This window comes from Motacilla alba, chromosome 6 (genome assembly GCF_015832195.1).
Source record: "Motacilla alba alba isolate MOTALB_02 chromosome 6, Motacilla_alba_V1.0_pri, whole genome shotgun sequence".
Taxonomy (NCBI): domain Eukaryota; kingdom Metazoa; phylum Chordata; class Aves; order Passeriformes; family Motacillidae; genus Motacilla; species Motacilla alba.
The window spans coordinates 1710006-1727906 of NC_052021.1; the positions used below are offsets into that span (position 1 = coordinate 1710006).

The following is a 17901-nucleotide window of genomic DNA, read 5'->3' on the forward strand; positions in this document are numbered from 1 at the left end:
ATTGTAATTCGGTTACTGTTTTTGCTGTGATGGACAAGATCCATACACATGGTTTTTTCTTTGATCATAATGTGGGGTTAAGGCCGGTCAGAATTTTGACTGATTCACAGGCTGAATTTCAGTCTGAATTTCATCAATTATGTGAAAACTGAAGGCCAGCAGTCAGCTGCTGGGAAGCATTTCTGTAGGCCTGGGCTGTGTGAATTATGAATTAGTGGTTATTTAATTTTTTCTGTTTATTTTCTTCATCCCTCAGTGAAATACATTTCTATTTTATATACCAGCAGCCTGACTGGAAAAGGTTTAGGCATTAATTGATCAAGGTTATTTTATATATATATATATATATATGTGTGTGTGTGTGTGTATGAGATAAATATATGTGTATATATGTGATATATATAGAGAGAGATGTGAGATGTGTACAGTCATACAAAGCTAAAAATAATAATTTTGAAAAATCTGTAGTCAGTGTGCATTTTTCATGTTAGAAAGCAGTTATGCAAATAGAAAAGAGGTATTTTATTGATTGAGAAGTACTTACACTTCGGTGTGCATTTCTTCTAGGGAACAAAACAGATGCTTTAAAACCTGGAATAAAAATGGAGACTTCCAACCACCTTTATGCCATGAAACATACTTCAAACACTACTAAAAATTGCTCTTTACTGAAGCAGTACACGGCTTCCTCCCCGTTTAAGGTGGATAGTTTACATCCTTATCCATCTCTCACACACAAGTCTGGCCTAACTGCAGTGACTAATATTCAACAAGATTTTTCAGTTCCCTACGGGTATTTTGAATGCAGCACCAAGCAACCTCACGTGACACCTTATGTTAACTGCAAGAGCTTTGATGTGTCAGTCAAAGATTATACTGGAATTCTGCTGAACGAGGAGGTGAACGGCGTGCCACCCATTCTTCCCGAGGTCACTGCTCCAGGCCCCCCAGCCCACAAAGAGCCCCTGCCCACTATACTTGAACAGCAGCCAGACAAACAGAGTTGTCAGCCTCAGCTGGACGCTTCTGCCTCCTCAGAGACCATCGGCTCTTGCGACTCATCGGTCCCGCTAAGCTCCTCGGCAAGGGATGCCGCCGGAACCGCCGCCGACTGTGCCCACGGATGCCCGGTGGAACAGGGCGGCTCCCACGGAGGACAGAGCTGTGACTTTGACTGTGCTGATGTAAAGCAAAGCAGTGCACTGGGACAGCCAGCTGATTCTGAAGAAAAGGCTGAGGAATTGTGGTCAGACAGCGAGCACAATTTTTTGGATGATGACATTGGTGGGGTTGCCGTGGCACCTTCTCATGGTTCTATCTTAATTGAATGCGCAAGACGCGAACTCCACGCTACCACACCAATTAAAAAACCCAACCGCAATCATCCCACAAGAATTTCTTTAGTTTTTTACCAACACAAAAATTTAAATGAGCCAAAACACGGTTTAGCCATGTGGGAAGCAAAGATGGCCGAGAGGGCGAGAGAAAAAGAAAAAGAGGCGGAACGATTAGGAACGGAGAACCCCGAGCTGAACTCTAGTGGCAGAAAAGCGAAGCAGCCAGGTGAAAACAGAGATATTTTTTATGAAGACAACGAGTTCAACCAAATTCCATCCCGCAGAGCATTAACAGTAACCAAGGATAATGTGATCACGGTATCTTCGTACGCCCTGACACGAGTGGCGGGGCCCTACAACCACTGGGCGTAGTGCCCGGTGCCGGGCCCCTCCCGGTGCGCTCCCACGCTGTTTCTTTCAGGTGCTGTTAAAGAACAAGTCTCGTGTCGTTTACTATTTGCTCATCTCAACCATTTTAAGGCTGAGGTAAAAACAAAAAAAAGGGGGGGGATTTCTTCTTAAACTGTGACTTTAACATTTGGTGGTGCTCAAGCACATTTTAAGCAAAAAAAAAAAAAAGTTGTATAGTTTTAATACATTCTAAAGAAAGATTTTGTTTAGGTTATTAACCTTGATTGAATCATTCAGTTTATTACCTTTAGGAATTTATATTTTGGTGCTTTAAATCGTCTGTTTACTACAAAAATCATTTATAGCTATTTTAACAGGTTCACATTTTATGGTGTTAAATCAAGTTATACAGTTATAGCTCTACACAGCTCTTGGTGCTTAACCACATCAAACAGTTAAAAATAAATAAGCTGAATTATTACTTCATGGTGCCATTGCTTTAACAACTTCCAACCATTGCTATTTAGTCCAAATTGCAGACAAATCTTTTAAAAACCAACTAATTTTGTTCTTTAGATTCGTCAGTAGAATGAAGTTATTGGTAAGGATGGCTGGAAGTTGTTTCTAAGCTGTAAATATATATTTTAAAAGCACTTTCTATTTTTAAAATTAACTTGAAATAGTATAGTATAAGGATCATATTGTCTAAGGTTTGTGCATACTCTACAGAAGAAATGATTTTGTTCTTGCTGTGCAGAGTTCCATGGTGTTACAGGTGCAGGATGGATGCTGATAGCATATGTGGTTGTTTTCAATTTGCCCTTTTTCACTGAAGATTTTATGTTGCATATAAACAAACAGTTATGAATTATAGAATCTTTTTATTCTTTTTCAACAGAGTGTACAAAGGTGAAAGAGGAGATGTCTGGTCAATACGTGTGTTGCTATTGGGAGTTATTAATATTATCTGGTTTTTTAAAGGCAGCATTTGTTATGGTTTCTTTGAGCAATAAGTGCATCAGTCTCATTTGTTTGCAGCGTTCTAAGTTAACATGGCAACCAAATGTTCCTAACGCCTCAGGGGTAGGATTGTTTTGGGATAAAAAGTTACCCCCTAGAGTTGCCTTATTCTAATAGAAAAAAAATAATTTGGGAAAAATACAAAGGAAGTGTTGGAAAACGATCAAATTTTTAATATTTAGCAGCAAAGTTTTTGTTAAGAATAACCTGTTATATTCACCAACTTTCTGAGTTCAGTATTTTACAAAAATGTTTTGTAAATTTTGGAAGCATTGGATACATTTGACGTGGAAAAGGTTGTATCCTTCCTTGAAATTTATGTTCTTCATTTCTGTTGAGAAAGTGACATAGCACAAAACGAGTATTTGCTAAACCAGAGGAAAAACAGACACTCCATTGCTTTTAAATACTGTAGCATCCCACTCTTCTTTCTGATTCTCCTCTCCTATGTATTTCTTGTTTAAACTTATTTATTTAAACAAATTACCAAATGACAACATTAGCTAAGGACTGACCTCATCCTGCAACTTCTTCCATGCGAGCCGGCTGGAGGCAGGAGGAGCACTGACCCCAGGACTCGCTGTGCTGGATCAGGCCCACAGACAAAGCTGTCCCCTCCTCTGCCTCGACCTGCGGGCAGAATGAAGTCACTTTTCCAGTGTGGAAACATACTAATAATATACTTGATAATATTATACTGTAGTGGTGCTGTACAGAGGAATATGAGCTATCTGGATCTGCTTTATTTAAAGACAAGGTGCTTTTCCCTTGAGGAGCTGAAGTGCCAGAGCTCCGTTTCCAGTTTGGTACGAGAAGTACATCAGTGGTGTTGGGAACACACAGAGCCAGTCAGGACCTTGGTGCTACAAATCCTTTGGTGCGGCTGTAGATCCAGGAGACTCCTCTGGAGCCAGCTCTGCAATAGCAATCACTCTGTCATGATCCTGGGTTCAGTTCTGCAGATTCCTGTTCAAATTGACAAGCTGTTAATGGCAGAGGATGGAGGAATTGAACCGGTTCTTTGTATCTTACCTATTTTAAGTAAAACCTGTAAAAACCGGGTATGCTGCAAATTTTAGTTCAAAGCTTAATATTAGTTCAAATAGAGGATATGAAGGGATTGTAAATAATGATGAAACAGAACCGATATTATGCCATTGTTTTGTACCAGCAGTTTTATGCTTATTGACTATGTAATATACGGTATACGTCAAATCATTATGGTATTTTGTGTGCCTTAGATTCCCATTTTAAAACTTGTATATTTTTGGTGAGCCGAAGATTAGTAGGAATTGCAGCTGTCCATACAGTCGGTAGTACTGTGCATTCCATAGCTGCTCAGTCATGTCCTTGTCCCACCACGTAGAGATTCATTTATTGGTTTCACTGACAGCCCTGACAGCTTCAGTTCCGGTAATGCTGTAATTCAGCACTCTCATGTGACAAATTTTCTACACAAAGTTGGTAAGCTACAGAGCCATCTCTACCTTTTAAAATGTTCGTACCTTTAAAGTGGATCATTTTTACTTGAATCTTCTACAAATGCCCACATTTAACTTACTGGAAACTTCAGATGAAAATGTTCCATTGAAAAACCAGCAGCTTCCCTCTAAGAAGTGAGGCACTGAAAGGTGGATCTAAAAGGATCCCTTCAAACAGGTAGCCCAGCTCTGCCTTTTTTTGGAATGGCAATTCTAAAAAAGAAATGTATATCTTAACATAATCAATACTATTAACTGGTAGGTGCTAAACTCACAGTTACTACTTCATTAATATTACTTACATGAGAGAAATATATCATCTACACAATAACATATCACCCACGGTGCTCTTTCCTTGCCTGCTTTCACCTAAACTGCTTTTTCAACCTGTCCTACCAGGCAGGCTGGCCACTTGCACTTCCTGCTGGACATGGAGCGGGTTGTGATTTGTGAAGCTGATCCTTTCTGTTGCTGTACTGCAGTATACAAAATGCAACTATTTACTGCTTCTACAACTCTGTGCTATTTCTTGTAACACTTCAGGATATTTATCAGTCTTGTACACAAATTGCATTGTTTTCAGTAAGGTTATCATTTTGTAACAGTGTTTATCTCTTGAAATCTTCAATTCTGTGGGTCTCTTCTTTCCTTTGCAACCTACATAACCACTTGTAATTTGCCCTTAGGTTTTAACCCGAGTCCTTCTAGGATAGCCAGACCAGGAGCTGCATCAACAATTAAGGTAGCTGGCTTGGTCAGACCTGCACGTTTTATTTGGTTTCCATCAGCTGGCACAACGTTCTGGGTGAAAAGCCTGCACATGGATTCAGGTGTGGGCTGGCAGTGGGGTGTGCTTGTCTTTGGATCAATTTTTACAGCATGCCAGGAAAAACTGTCATGATCCAGCACACCTCTGACTTCCCAGAAGAATTGTGTCTCATCCCTTTGTCCACTGGGTCCAGCACCACGACTCCACCTCCACTGGGAGGGGAGGAGCTGGGCTTGTTGCAGGACCAGGTCTGTTTGACTCCCCGGGGAGTCACTGCAGTTGTGTCCAATTAAACAGTGAATTTACTGATTTTCCACATGCTAGTGTATTGCAGGAAATAGAAAGAAATATTTCTATAAATACTTTAGTCACAAGATCCAAGAAGCTTTTTAACTACTTACAAATACTTGCAGCTTCCAACCTGTAACAGTTGTATTCAGATTTTTTAAGGACTTTCTTAGAATCTTAACTGCTGGTGAAAGTCCTTGTGTTACCCATAGCAATGCTCCTCTGGACGAAGAACAGGAAATAACTGTAGTTAATCTTGAGCACCATTTTATGTTAAGCATGGGTAAATGACAACTCGTCTAGTATTTAAGATTCTTTCTAGCCTACAACTGTATGGGGTTTTTTAAAGACCTTTTTCATTTCATTGCAGTATTTACTGAATATGGTGGATTAAATTTGGGTCCTGTTCACACTGCTGCAGCCCTGCTGACTCTAAAGGGCTCATTAATGAGGTTTTCTTGCAATGTCCATATTTAATTGGATGGATATGGACAACAGTTGACCAGCATTTGTGCCAACTAAGAGGTCAGTCTTGCTCTTTCACTTCCCATGTAGTTTCTCTAATGTTGAAATTAACTCCATTTATCAAGCAGTCACCAGCTTTGTAATCCATTTATCTGTCTGGTTGTTTCTTTTCCATAGAAATCCTGTCATTTCTAGGCTATCAGAAGGAAGCAGCTGTGCACTCAGATACAGAAAACTCAATTGCATTGCCACTTCACTTCCATGCTTTGTGTATGTTAACACCAGTGACAGGCAGTGTGCGACAAACTCTTTCTGGCTTATTGTGGTCCCTGAAATTCAGGTTAGGGTCTTTGTGACGTCTGCTCCATAAAATTGTGTTTGATTTCTTGCGTGAAAGCTGTCTGGCTCGACATGAGCTGTGATGATCTGCTCTTCAATAGCAGTTAGAGATGAGGAGCAGTCCAGTCACTTTTGGGAATTCCTGCTTTATCACATCTTGGTCTGACTTGCAGGAGGAAGTGTGGAGGGAATGTCTTTCCACTGATGATCGTGACACCACGGTACTGCGCTGCAATGCCTGTGTCACAGCACTGCTCTGACCAGTGGCATGTTTCATTATGGGTATTATGTACAAATTCACCTCTTCCCACGGTTCCTCCACAGGCAGAAATCTCTCCTTTGGTCTCTGCCTGCATAATCTGGTTAAAAAAATACCAAAGGAGGGCGAGAGTTGGCCCCCATTGTCATCAATATACACAGACAAACAAGGTAGCAAGCGCTGCTGTCACGGCCAGCCTGCTGCCCTTTGCTCCCAGCGAGGGGAGGACACACAAAGCTGCTGGGCTGCTGGTGGGACTCGATGGTCTTTAAGGTCCTTTGCAGCCTTAGTGATTCTCTGCACAGCACAAGTAAATCACGGGCAAAGTTGTGAAGGTACAATTGGTTTTTGAGTCAACCTTCTGTGTACACGTAGTTGCCATGGTACTTCTTTATACTAACATTTCTTTCGGTCCATCTGACTTGAAATTCAGTGGCTTATTTTATTTAGTCTGTGACACACTTGACATTCTCCTTGAATCTAAAACAGCGACCAGTGTCAAAAGTCTAGAGGATGTGGCTACTTACTCTTAACAATTCAGGAAGTGGTTTCAGTCTCTTCTGGGATTACCTGCTGTTTAGTCAGTCTTCACAAGTTGTCTACATTCTGCTTTAGGATGTTGCTACAAAATTATAATTACATCAAGGTAGGAGTTTTGCATTTGAGGTTTCCTGAAAGGCCAAGGATTTCTGATAGTAGAACCTGACCAGGCACCAGGATACATAGGGATCACTTCCCCTGAGGAGTGGTTGAATATATGCTGTGTTTATTGCTCCCCAGTTAAAGCTGTTTTGGTTCTTTTAGAGAACAGGCAAAACTTTTTAATACTGTCACATACTTGACTAAATGATGAAGACTTAGTTCTGCGTGATGTTGTGTTGTCTCCCTAAAAAGCCACTTAATATGGCTAGTGTTGATTCGTAGGTACCACTTTTACCCTGTACAGGTGACACTGGATACTCTGGCCACCTTTCTCCATGGTCTTTCAAATCATCAGCTGTGCTCGGTTCGTGCTGGCTCCCTTTGTCACCTGCTGCTGGATACTTCCAGTGCTTGTAACTCCCCCAAGAGTTTTTTTCCCTTTACAGATCAGCTTCAGCACTGGGCACGAGCAGCACTAATGCTGCCAGCCTGCCCGTGAGCCCCTGCACGCTGTCCTGCCTGGTGTGGAAATCAGCCCTCTCCATCTCAGCAGTGTCGTATCGAGCTGTTCTCCTTGGGACTCTCCCCCTGAAATCCATTTATTCCAGTCCCCTGGAACAGGCTGCCCAGAGAGCCTGGGGACGTGCCTCCTCCTGGCCAGGTTGGACAGGGCTTGAAGTAACCTGGTGTAGTGGAAGGGGGGTGGAAAGAGGTGAGCTTTAAGGTCCCTTCCAACCCAAACCAGTCTGATCCCTTGATCTTCTATTCTGTGTGTGACAGTTCTAGGGCTTTTACTTCACATGTTCTCATGCAGAGCCTAGAATATTACAGGTGGGATTTTTTTAAAAGTCCAGTAGAGAGGGACAGTTCACACTCTGTCCTTGTCACTGTTTTCTTACTTCTTTTTTAATCAAATAATCAGTTTTCCAGTTAATTTTCAGATTTTTTGATGTAGCTGTTACAATCTGTTCTTGTATCTGCAAGTAGCCAAGCAAAAGAGATTTGCAAGAGTAGGAAACCATTGTCCCCTGAGAAGGAAAAGTCATTCCTTCTCTGAGTATAGGATTTTTTCATGTGGGTTGCATCTCTGTGTCCTCTTGTCTTTTGAGTCACTTTTAACAGCTCTGCTGCATTCCTGACATCAGACAGCTGCTGCAGGCCCTGCATGATTGCAAGAGCAGGAGTGTTTCTTTACATCTTCTTTAAATCTTAGATCAGTCTTTGTGAGATATCCAAGTATTATGTATGTGAAATGCCTGAACTAACATAGGACTGCTTGGAAAAAACATGTTCTTCCTCTGTGGCAAAACATGCAATTGAAGGAGCTTGAGGAGAAAATAATTAAGGTGGTTACTGCCTTTTATTAAAGGGTATTGAGGTGTCAGCATTGCTGTTTCTTTGTCTCTCTGAGGATTAAGACTAGGATTTTTTTCCAATCCAGTTCCCCAGTTCACCATCCCAGCAATTGCTCATGGTGCTCAACCATGTACTGCTAAGCTTCAGTTTTAGAAGACACAAGATGCTTCTTGGTGCTGTATCTTTAATTCCTTCAGACAGTGTATTTTCCTTTCTTCTTCTGGGCCATTAGATGTGGCATTTTTCCACACGCACTCTCTTCAAACGCCAGAATCTTCCAACAGCATCTTTGCAATGAATGCAGGACTGGGGTGCTCAATACCTGAAGGTGACTTGCTTTGGTGTGAGTGACCAATGGTGCTTTTGTCAACACTTTGCACAGCTTACAGACATTCCTCACAGTCACAGAGCCCAGGTGTACCTCAGAAACTGCAGCTGTGGGAAGGACAGGTTTGGCACTTCAGCTACAGAGTGACCAGTCAGAGCAGATGAACTGTGCTCCAGAGAAGTGCTGTGGCACTGGAGCCAGGGAACTGCTAGTTTTGATGTTCAGTAGTGCAGTTGTTGTCACAGAACGTTTTAATGCTGTCGTGGAAAGTTTTGTGACCTGATCAATATTTTACATGTTTATCTGTATTTTTATTATATTGTAATGGAAAAAGGGTCTAGGGTTTGGGAGTTGTCTTAAAGTAAGAATGGAGGCCCTGATTCTCATTTATGCTACTGTCCTTTGAATTGCATTGGAAAGATAAAGGGGTCTTAAATGGATGTCACTTTGGCTTGCATCCTTTGGAGTGTCCCATCACACTGATCACAGTATAAAAGGTCAGTAGTATAAATAAAAACAGTTATCAAATGACTGATTTGTACAATCATCTGAAATCAATTCCATGGTATCCTTACTGTGCACATAGTGGCCAGTAACATCCAGATTGTCCTTAGTTTAGAAACACAGGTTGAAAAGAGACCTGCTTGGGTTTTACCAGGTTTTAAATATTTGCTTATATTGGCTGTCCTTTGCCCGACACTGTCTACAAAGACAATGTGGTAAAAGATTTGTACCTCTAGGTAACGGCCAGCCCAGAAATCTCACAAAATCATCAAAAATGCTATTTTTATGGTAGTTCTTCTTAAAATACTTGTACCCTTTATCATAACTTGGATCCCTTTTACTTGATGATATAAACTGGGGTTGTGACAATCTACTGAACTCCCTTCTGTCCACTGCACACCCAGCAAAGTGTGCAGTGTTGTGTGCTCTTGTCACGCTCCGTGAGTTTGGGGACACAGAGTTAAAGCCAACACCTTCTGCCTTCCCTGACTGTGGTGCTACTTGCCAGGGAACACGCTGGCATTGCTCTGCATGCCCGAGTCCTGCAGAGCTCCCCTTGCTGCCCGTGGAAGTTCTATGTAAACAGCCCTGCTGCATTGCGGTTCTGCAATGCAAACTTCTCCTTCAAAAAAAGTTTGAGGAAAAGGAAATAGACTTTCCTTCTTAAATTTGTACACTGCAGTGATACTGCAGAGCCTAATGAGAACAGATTTTGTACCAAGTTTGTGAATGCCTGTCTAATCCATGGAACTCAAAAGGCAGCAGCTGAGCTTCATGAAGCTCTTGTCCCCTAAATGAAAAAGTAATTGTAGTCAAGAAGAACACATGGGATATCCCAGTACTGCTAAAAGAAAGGCAGTTCTAACCAATGCAAACATTCATACATTTCAGTTTTTGAAGTGAATTATTCTACAATTATTTGCTCAGTTTGGAAGAGACAGCTCTTCATAATGTGACAATTTCATGCCAGGTCACGAGTACTGATCAGAATTTGCTGTCGTTAAGAAAGAACATAAATATGTAAGGACATGCTGGACTGACATGCAGTGGCTAATGAATTCCTTCCTGCTTTGGGAAGAGAACAGATTACCAATATGCCAAAGCAAAAGTAAAAAAAGTCATGGGTTTTTTTTCCCTTCTCTCTTTCTTCTTTTCAGTCTGTCTTTCTTTCCTTGGGATGCATTTGATATTTATTTTTCAGCTTTGAGTTTGAGGTTTTATTCCCAGTTACCAACGTACTGTATTGAAATCTGGAACATAAAACTAACATTTTTAAGCAAAAGGTGATGTACAGGGAGAAAAAAATCAGAAAGAAAAAGCACTTCATTATGTCACAGTATTTACAGGAGAAAGTATAAAAATTACTTCTTTTCTCAAAAAAAACCCCAACATTTGGGGCCTGATTCTTTTCTAGTGTAACTGAGCATAGCTCCTTGAGGCTGCTGGAGCTGGGCAGAGTTATGCTAGCTGAGAACTGAACCTTAAAATCTTCTTTGCAGACAAGGGAACCCTTACCAGCAGTACTTGAAGACTTGTGAGTTGTGACTGCATGTTACTTGAAAGATCTAATTAAGCTATGTTTTTTGGTGCAAGCAGTTGTTGTACATGATTTCATGTTTATGTAGCAAGATGCATTGAAATGTTGATACTAGTATTGAAACATACATGTAAAAATTGTCGTTGTGGAAATTGTCTGTTCTGTTCTATTTTTCTTGTGTGTCTCATCTGTTTAGAACGTAAACTTTCTTTTTTTTTTTATTGTCCTAACTGAATAAGGCTAAATGAATACTGTAATTGAAAATATATTTTAAATCTTGTCATGAGTTTTTAAAAAGACTATTACAAATTGTATCATTCCTGATTACACAGAACTTTGTGGGTGGTTTTAAATAAATTTTATACTTCTATTTTGCACTTAGTCGTCTAATTTTTCTTTCCTGCCTTAGCAATAATAACCACCATCATGTGTAGAAGTGTATTTGTTAGTTATCAATAGGACCTACGGGGGCTTCACCCAAAAGGTCGGCAGGTTCTGCACTGGAAAGGGACAGGCATGAACCCAGTCCCTGTTCTCAGTCTGCCTCTGCTTGGGGCTGGACTGACCTGTGCCCAGGTCAAGAGAAGCAAGAGAAGCAGCCACAAAATCTGAACTTCATTTTCTGACTAAAAAGGACAAACCAGTTTGTGAACACATCTGTACAGGGCCTCTTTTTGCTGCCTGTCTGGCAGAGCAACTTGTGGGAATAATTTACTGTGGCATTTAACTGCAGCCACTGGAAATATTTTTATCAGCTTTTATTTGCTGCAGATCAGAGTGTGTGGTTGGGGCTTCTTCCTCCAAACAGACCTCGGCACTAGCCTGCTTCACTGGCACTGCAGTGCACAGCAATACTAAACAGAGAATCCCTGTCGTTCAGATCTGAAGGAAAGGAGGAATACAACTCTGCTCATACTTGCTTCTTTTCCTTCTCCAGTATGTGCAGCAGCAAAATAATAAGCAAAAATCATCTTCCAGGTAACTGGAATCTCCTAGAGAGCAGAAAAAGGCTGGTACCCTCTGGCTTGCTAATGCCCTGGAAAGGATGTACATTGTGTGATGTGGTACACCCAGTTCCTGGGGGATGGATTGATCATCCAGCAGGGAGGCCTCGACCCTCCTGTGGGAGCTGCTCTTTTAGAGGACAATCGCTCCTGGGGTTTGACAGCAGCATCTCCCCAGCCCCAGCCCTCTCTGAACTGCGCTGTTCAATCTTTGTTAACAGCTCCAGGGTTCAATGGCAGAGTCAGGAAGCCCCAGCACAGGTGTCCTGAGAAAGCACGTGGATTTTGAAAGGTGCTCCAAGCCTTGGGCCAGACCCAGGAGCATCATTCCTGAGGAAGACTGCCCATGAGAAACCTTTCCCGTTTCCCGTTTTGAGGTGCTGCCAGCCCACGGCCCCCCTGGCATTGCCCCGGGCAGGGCTGGTGTGTTGCATGGGAGGTGTCAGAGCGTGGCTTCTCCTCTGCCTGATGGGAGCAGAGCTGAACCTGCCCTGGCATCCCTGCTGCCAAAAGTGAGGCACCACCTGGAGCTGGCTTTAGTGCTCTCTTCATACCCTGGATTTCTGATACACATTACACAAGGCAATAGAATGTTGATGTAGTACAGTTGCTTGCTTTTAAATTCTTAAGCCTCAGACTGCAATGCCTACTAAAAGGGTGTTAATTGTTAACAATTAATTAAGCTGCAAAAGAAGCTTTTTTGCTGATGCTACAGCTGAAAGTTTCCTGTAGTACTCCTGCACTGCTGCACATCACAGAACGCTAGGATTTGCTGTTCAACAATGCTAATGCTGGTTCCTGCTGTTGATAGTTAATGTTTAACACAGAGTAGTAGTTTACATTCAAAAGGGTATTCATCAAAATATTGGGGTTTCTGTGCACTCTGTATATCAGAGCAAGCAATATATTCAAATGTGATTTAAACACAAGCAAGGTAATGCTTCAGTTAGTGTTTCGGTTCAGGATACGGCCTAGATAGTCTAAAATAAAATAGCAGCAATCCCCATCTGTGTTTTTAATCTTAGACAAACTGAAAAAGTGTTTAAAATGTGGAAATTTAAACCCAGCTATTTCAATAACCATTGGCTGGAGCACAATTCCCAAGAAGGGCCTCCAATTCCATGTCCAGCCTGTTTACTACTGGATACTCTTTTGTGATACATACTACTGATACAAAATCCTTACATTCTCAGCACTTAATTCTTGAAAATGTCCATGTCTTTTTACACCAGGCCAAATATGACTTACAATCCTGCTGTACCACATGTACATCTCCATTTGGAACGTAACTGGGCAATCCTTTCATGCTGTTTGATCCTAAAGGAGTCCTAAATTGCTGCTGGAGGCATGATGTAGCCTTTTTTCCAGCTCAGAACAGCAAACCCTTTGTTTCCTGTGGTGTAAGAAGGCAGCAGTTGAATTTCTTGTGGCCATTTTGTTTTACACATAGACTGTTTTTTGCATGAGGATGACCGAGTCCCTTCACTGGAGGAATCCCTTCAGGAAATGAAGCACTGAGCCAGTGCTTCGTCAAGCAATCACTGGGTGCTAGACCTTCACTCACCTCCACAACAGCAGAAAGCCTTGCAAGGACTCACCTGGATTATGGCTCATTTAAGGGTGGGATTTGTTGATTTTTTTGTGCTGTTGCAAATTATCGTGTTCTGTGAGGGTAAGAGGCTGTGAGTGGTTCAGGTGGTGTGTCCCTGCGTTACAATCCTCCTCAGGCCACAGCTCTGCCTAGGTAGGCACTCACTATCATTGAGAAGAAGAGAGAAACCCCCAGGGTGCTGCGTGTGGAGTGCTCACAGCAGGCCTGTCAGGTGCCAGAGGCTCTGGGCCCCCTGAAGAACACAGGCAAGCACTCCCTTCATATGCAGCTGCTGTTGCACCTGAGCAAGCAGCCGAGAGCAGGGTTAGTGTGTCCTTCGCTGTCCCCGCTGCAGGAGCCTTGCCTGGGCTCTCGTTGCACACAGAGGCTCTGGGGCTGCTCCCTGCTCCTCCTGTCCATGGCAGCCTGGCAGTTAAACTGGCAGTCTGTCCTGCACCAGGAACCGCTCTGTCTGTCTGTCCTACAACGGCAGAGGCCCGTGCTCTGCTCTGGCAGGGGCCGAGCGCTGTGGCAGGGGTGGAAGGGAAATGGGTTCTCAGCTCTCCACCTCCTGCTTCTCGAGCAATGGAGCTGAGGTTGTAAAGGTGCTCAGGATTTTCCTTCTCGCTGCTCTCCTTTACTGCCGGCGTGCAGAGGCACCTTCACTGGGCCCTCGTGGGGCTGGGTCACCCCGAGGCTGCCAGGAGAGAGCCGAGAACCTTTTCTGTGTGTGCAGGCAAACCCAGCACAGCTGCAAAACAAAGCCAGGGCCTCCCTGGAGGTGCCGAGGGCTTGATCCAAGTCAGGCTGGGTAAGAGCAGAGGAAGCCTTAGAATGAAAGGCCCGTGTGCCTGTGCTCCTGGGCAAGGTGAATTGCGTCTCTTCTCTGATGTCAGCACAGAGCACCCCAGGCTGGTGGGGACCTCAAACCATCGCCCAGTGCCGCCTTTTGTGGAAAACAAAGCCCAGGTGGGATTTTCCAGCACCTGCCCAGCTCTGTCTGGAGAACCTCCAGGGATGGGGACTCTCTCAGTTGCTCCAACTGAAAAAAAATCATCTCTTTTATCAAGGTGAAAAATTTCCCCTTTGCTTCTGGTGTCTATTACCTACAAAATAATTAAGCATTTATTTATGCCATGACATTCTTATTAATTTTTACACATTTAAAACTTTGTCAGAAGTTTGTTCTCGATGCACTTAATTTTATTGCAATATAGCAGACCACAAAGCTCTTCTGTCCTTACCCTGGGACTCTTAAACAGACAAACAAACAATTTTTACTTGCAATCAGCTAAACCTGAGCAGGTTGCTTAAATTCTGTTAGATCCTTCCTGTATTTTTGAGGGGGCTGGCCAGTTCAGAATAATTTTTGCCAAATACTTTGTACAGCAGTATGCAATAAAGTTCAGGTTATTGCATTTATTATTATTTATTATTAAATCGATTTAATTAACATTATACTTTATTTATTATTAAATTTATTATTAAATGTCAGTACTGACTGTGTCACACACTTGGCAAAGTGTGAAGTACATATGCCTACAGGCAAAAGGACTACAAGAGAAATTTTTGTGCACCAAAAAAATCCATGATAACTTGCTGAAATGCTTACATGCTGCACTTTATTACAGCCGAAGCACCAAAAAGCCATTACCTGGACTGCTGCTACCGTTCCTGGATATGTAGAAAGGTAAAAATGTGTTTGATTCTCTCTGAAGGATCTCTTCTGGCCTTCTGAAGAGAATAAATAAACAACCCCATCAAGAGCTGCAAAAAAAGAGATTCCCATAGTGACGGGTTTAGATCTGCAAATTAATTCAGAAATTGAACAGGATGCATGGAAATGTATTTCCAACAAGAATAGGGAAAATTATTAACATGATTTTTCATCGTCCAAACGGAGTGGAATAACATCTCCCTGCGAGTGGCACTCAGCTGGGCAGATACAGATATCATCTCGACTCACTTTTGGTCAAGGAGCTGCATGTTAGGTGTGAAACGCTGATTTCTGTGTCTTAGCAATGGCACAGATGGTCAAAAGCCTGTTCATTAGATGACCATCATTTCTCTTCCAATTCTGTCCCCAAAATGCGTAATACAAATACAATTAAACGTCTGGGGTGTTGGGTTTTTTACCCAAGCAAAAATAAGCCTTTAGCACATTTCCTTCTCCATCTTTCTCCCATAGCAGACATCTAAGAGCAGAAAGCTGGAAGCAACAATTCACTTCATGCGTTTTGCCTTCTAAGTTGTATCTTTTTCTCAACCTGCTTCATCATTTTGAGGTGATTTATTGAAATCTCTTGTATTTCAGACTTCTGTCCTCTCATCAGCTCTGGATTACATTGTCCAATGGGCTTAAGAGACAGCCTGGGGGCCTAGAATTCTTTGAAGAAACAAGACCAGAAGTGCAGATATTTTTCACTGCCCCTTCCATTCCAGCTGTTTTTCATCCCAGCGCCGTGGTTTGGTTTGTCTTGAGTAGAGCACACCGAGTCCTCAGCAGCTCAACAGGAATCATTAGTGTGCTAAAAACGGCGGGGGCAAAATCCGCCAGGTAACGGCGGCAGCGTGTGCCTGGGGAGGGAAAGCACAAGAAGTGTTCTGCTCCAGGTACAGGAAATCAGGGCTGTGGTTCCTCTGGGCGTCTGAGGCTTGCTTTGGGAGCCTTTCGTGTCTGATAACAAACCGCCCTGGCCAGGGGAGCGCAGAGCGCTTCACAGTGCTCTGATACTCACAAGTACTTTCTACTTTAGTGCAATTTTGCTGTTGTCCTTTTCACAGACAACGTGGGAGAAAGTCCTGCAGCCCTTTGAACATTTAATCTTGGCTCCAGGTGAAGGGCACAGATCCTGCTTTAGTCAGCTGACTGAGCTGCGGGGAGTTACGCCAGGAAGAGACAAGGCATAGAACATGTAATTTAAACGTAAGAACTATGCTTCTGAGTGTAAAACATCTAAACCCTCGTCTAATTTGAAATGTAATTTAAAGAGCAAAGGCAGATCTGTCCTTATGTATTATTAACTAGCAGATGCTGACAGAAATTTACTTGCACCTGATGATCTTCGGCTTCTTTATCCAGATGCCCTCCTAGAAGATGATCTCCCTCACTGCGAGTGAGTTTGATGATGCTGCTTCTCGGGATTCTCTTCCATCGCTGTGAGATACAAAGCTGTGTCTCGTGTCAGGTACACACAGTCAGCGTGTGTGCTTGTGATTGTGATATGTGTGCAAACTGATCATGGGACAGTTAAAGGATGAATTCCAAAAAATAACTGAGGGAGTAAAGCATGGAAGAAGGCCTTTGAACTTATCCTTTGTTTGCAATTAACTTTTATAGCATCTGAATTAAAGCTTTAAGGATGTTGCTACTGGACAGGAACTTTTTGCACATAGCTAAGGATTAAACAGCTTTGCAATAATAACCTTTTGAAGTATAATTTTAGAATATTGCTTGTAGTAAGGAACTTTGAAACTATAACTTTAGAATATATGTAAAGGAAACATGCTTATCTCAACACCTTGGCAAAACAGTAAAAAGCAGCTTGAGAAAGGAAGATGAACATCAACATTGATAGTTTTGACCAAGGGAAGCTGGACATCACTGCTATGAGATTTATAGTCTTTGCAATTAAAAGGTGGGCCCACATCTGGAGTCTGGACCGCACCAGCTGGAAGACCTCTTTCTTCTTTCGGAAGTCGGACCCCACCATCTGGGAATACTCCTTTCTGGGGTACATCCTGAGAAAAACTAACTCACAATAGTGTATAGAATTGTGACGTAAAAACTGGGAATAGAAACTGCTGAAAAAAAGCTTATGTGCGCCCCTATAAATATCTGTACGCCCCAACCATCGGGGTGCAGCTGGAGGGAAAACTTCCCCAACTGTACCCAGCGCTGTTTTGCTCATACTTTACCACCTTAATTAATAAATTGATTGCTGCTTGAATATTGGCCTAGTCAAGCTTATAACAATCACCAACTTCTGTTTTTAATGATAATGTAACACTTCAAAGTCCTATTTTCATTAACGAAGTGCTGGCTTACTCTCAAATGCAGGTAGGAATTCATGTGTCTAACTCACTTCAAAACAAACCCGTGTGAAAAACCATTTATGGGACGGAAAGCTGTAACAACCCCAAGGTCATGGGTACGATCAATGCCTGCATGAATCGGCCACTCACTCCAAGAGCTGGACTCGACAATCCTTTTAAGTCCTTTCCAACTCAGACTAAGAAAGAAGAGAAATTACTCTTGCCCAGAACTCCTGAGCTGCTTCCTGGCTGCAATTTCCGTCCCAAAGCATCTTAAGAGCTTTGATGCGTCTGTGGCGCGTCTGCTCTGCCTTCACCTCAGATGACCCTGTCCCCCACAGAACGGCCCGAACGTTTGTGTCGGCTTCCGAAGGGCCGGGAGGGGGCTGAGGGCTGCCTAGCTCCGACGGCGATGAGGCACCGTGGGGCGTGCGTGAGCCCTGACCGAGCCCTGGGTGGGGCGCAGGGGACCCCCGGCCGGGCCCGGGCCCCGCGGCGCCCTCAGGGCGCTCCCGCCGCAAGATGGCGGCGCCGCGGCCCCGCCCGCGCCCGCCTCGCCCAAGATGGCGGCGCGGCCCCGCCCCCGAGCCGCGCG

The 17901-nt window shown here is 43.0% G+C and overlaps 1 protein-coding gene across 3 annotated transcripts in view; it reads left to right on the top strand.

Annotated features, from left to right (window-relative positions):
* TET1 (tet methylcytosine dioxygenase 1) overlaps positions 1 to 11053 on the top strand; it is a 72510-nt gene extending 61457 nt beyond the window's left edge. For all 3 annotated transcript variants that reach the window (XM_038140343.1, XM_038140345.1, XM_038140344.1), the window contains one exon: positions 568 to 11053. In XM_038140343.1, coding sequence (XP_037996271.1) covers positions 568 to 1709 — 1142 coding nt within the window. In that variant the 3' untranslated portion in view covers positions 1710 to 11053. The remainder of the gene's footprint in view (positions 1 to 567) is intronic.
* The last annotated feature ends 6848 nt before the right edge of the window (positions 11054 to 17901 follow it).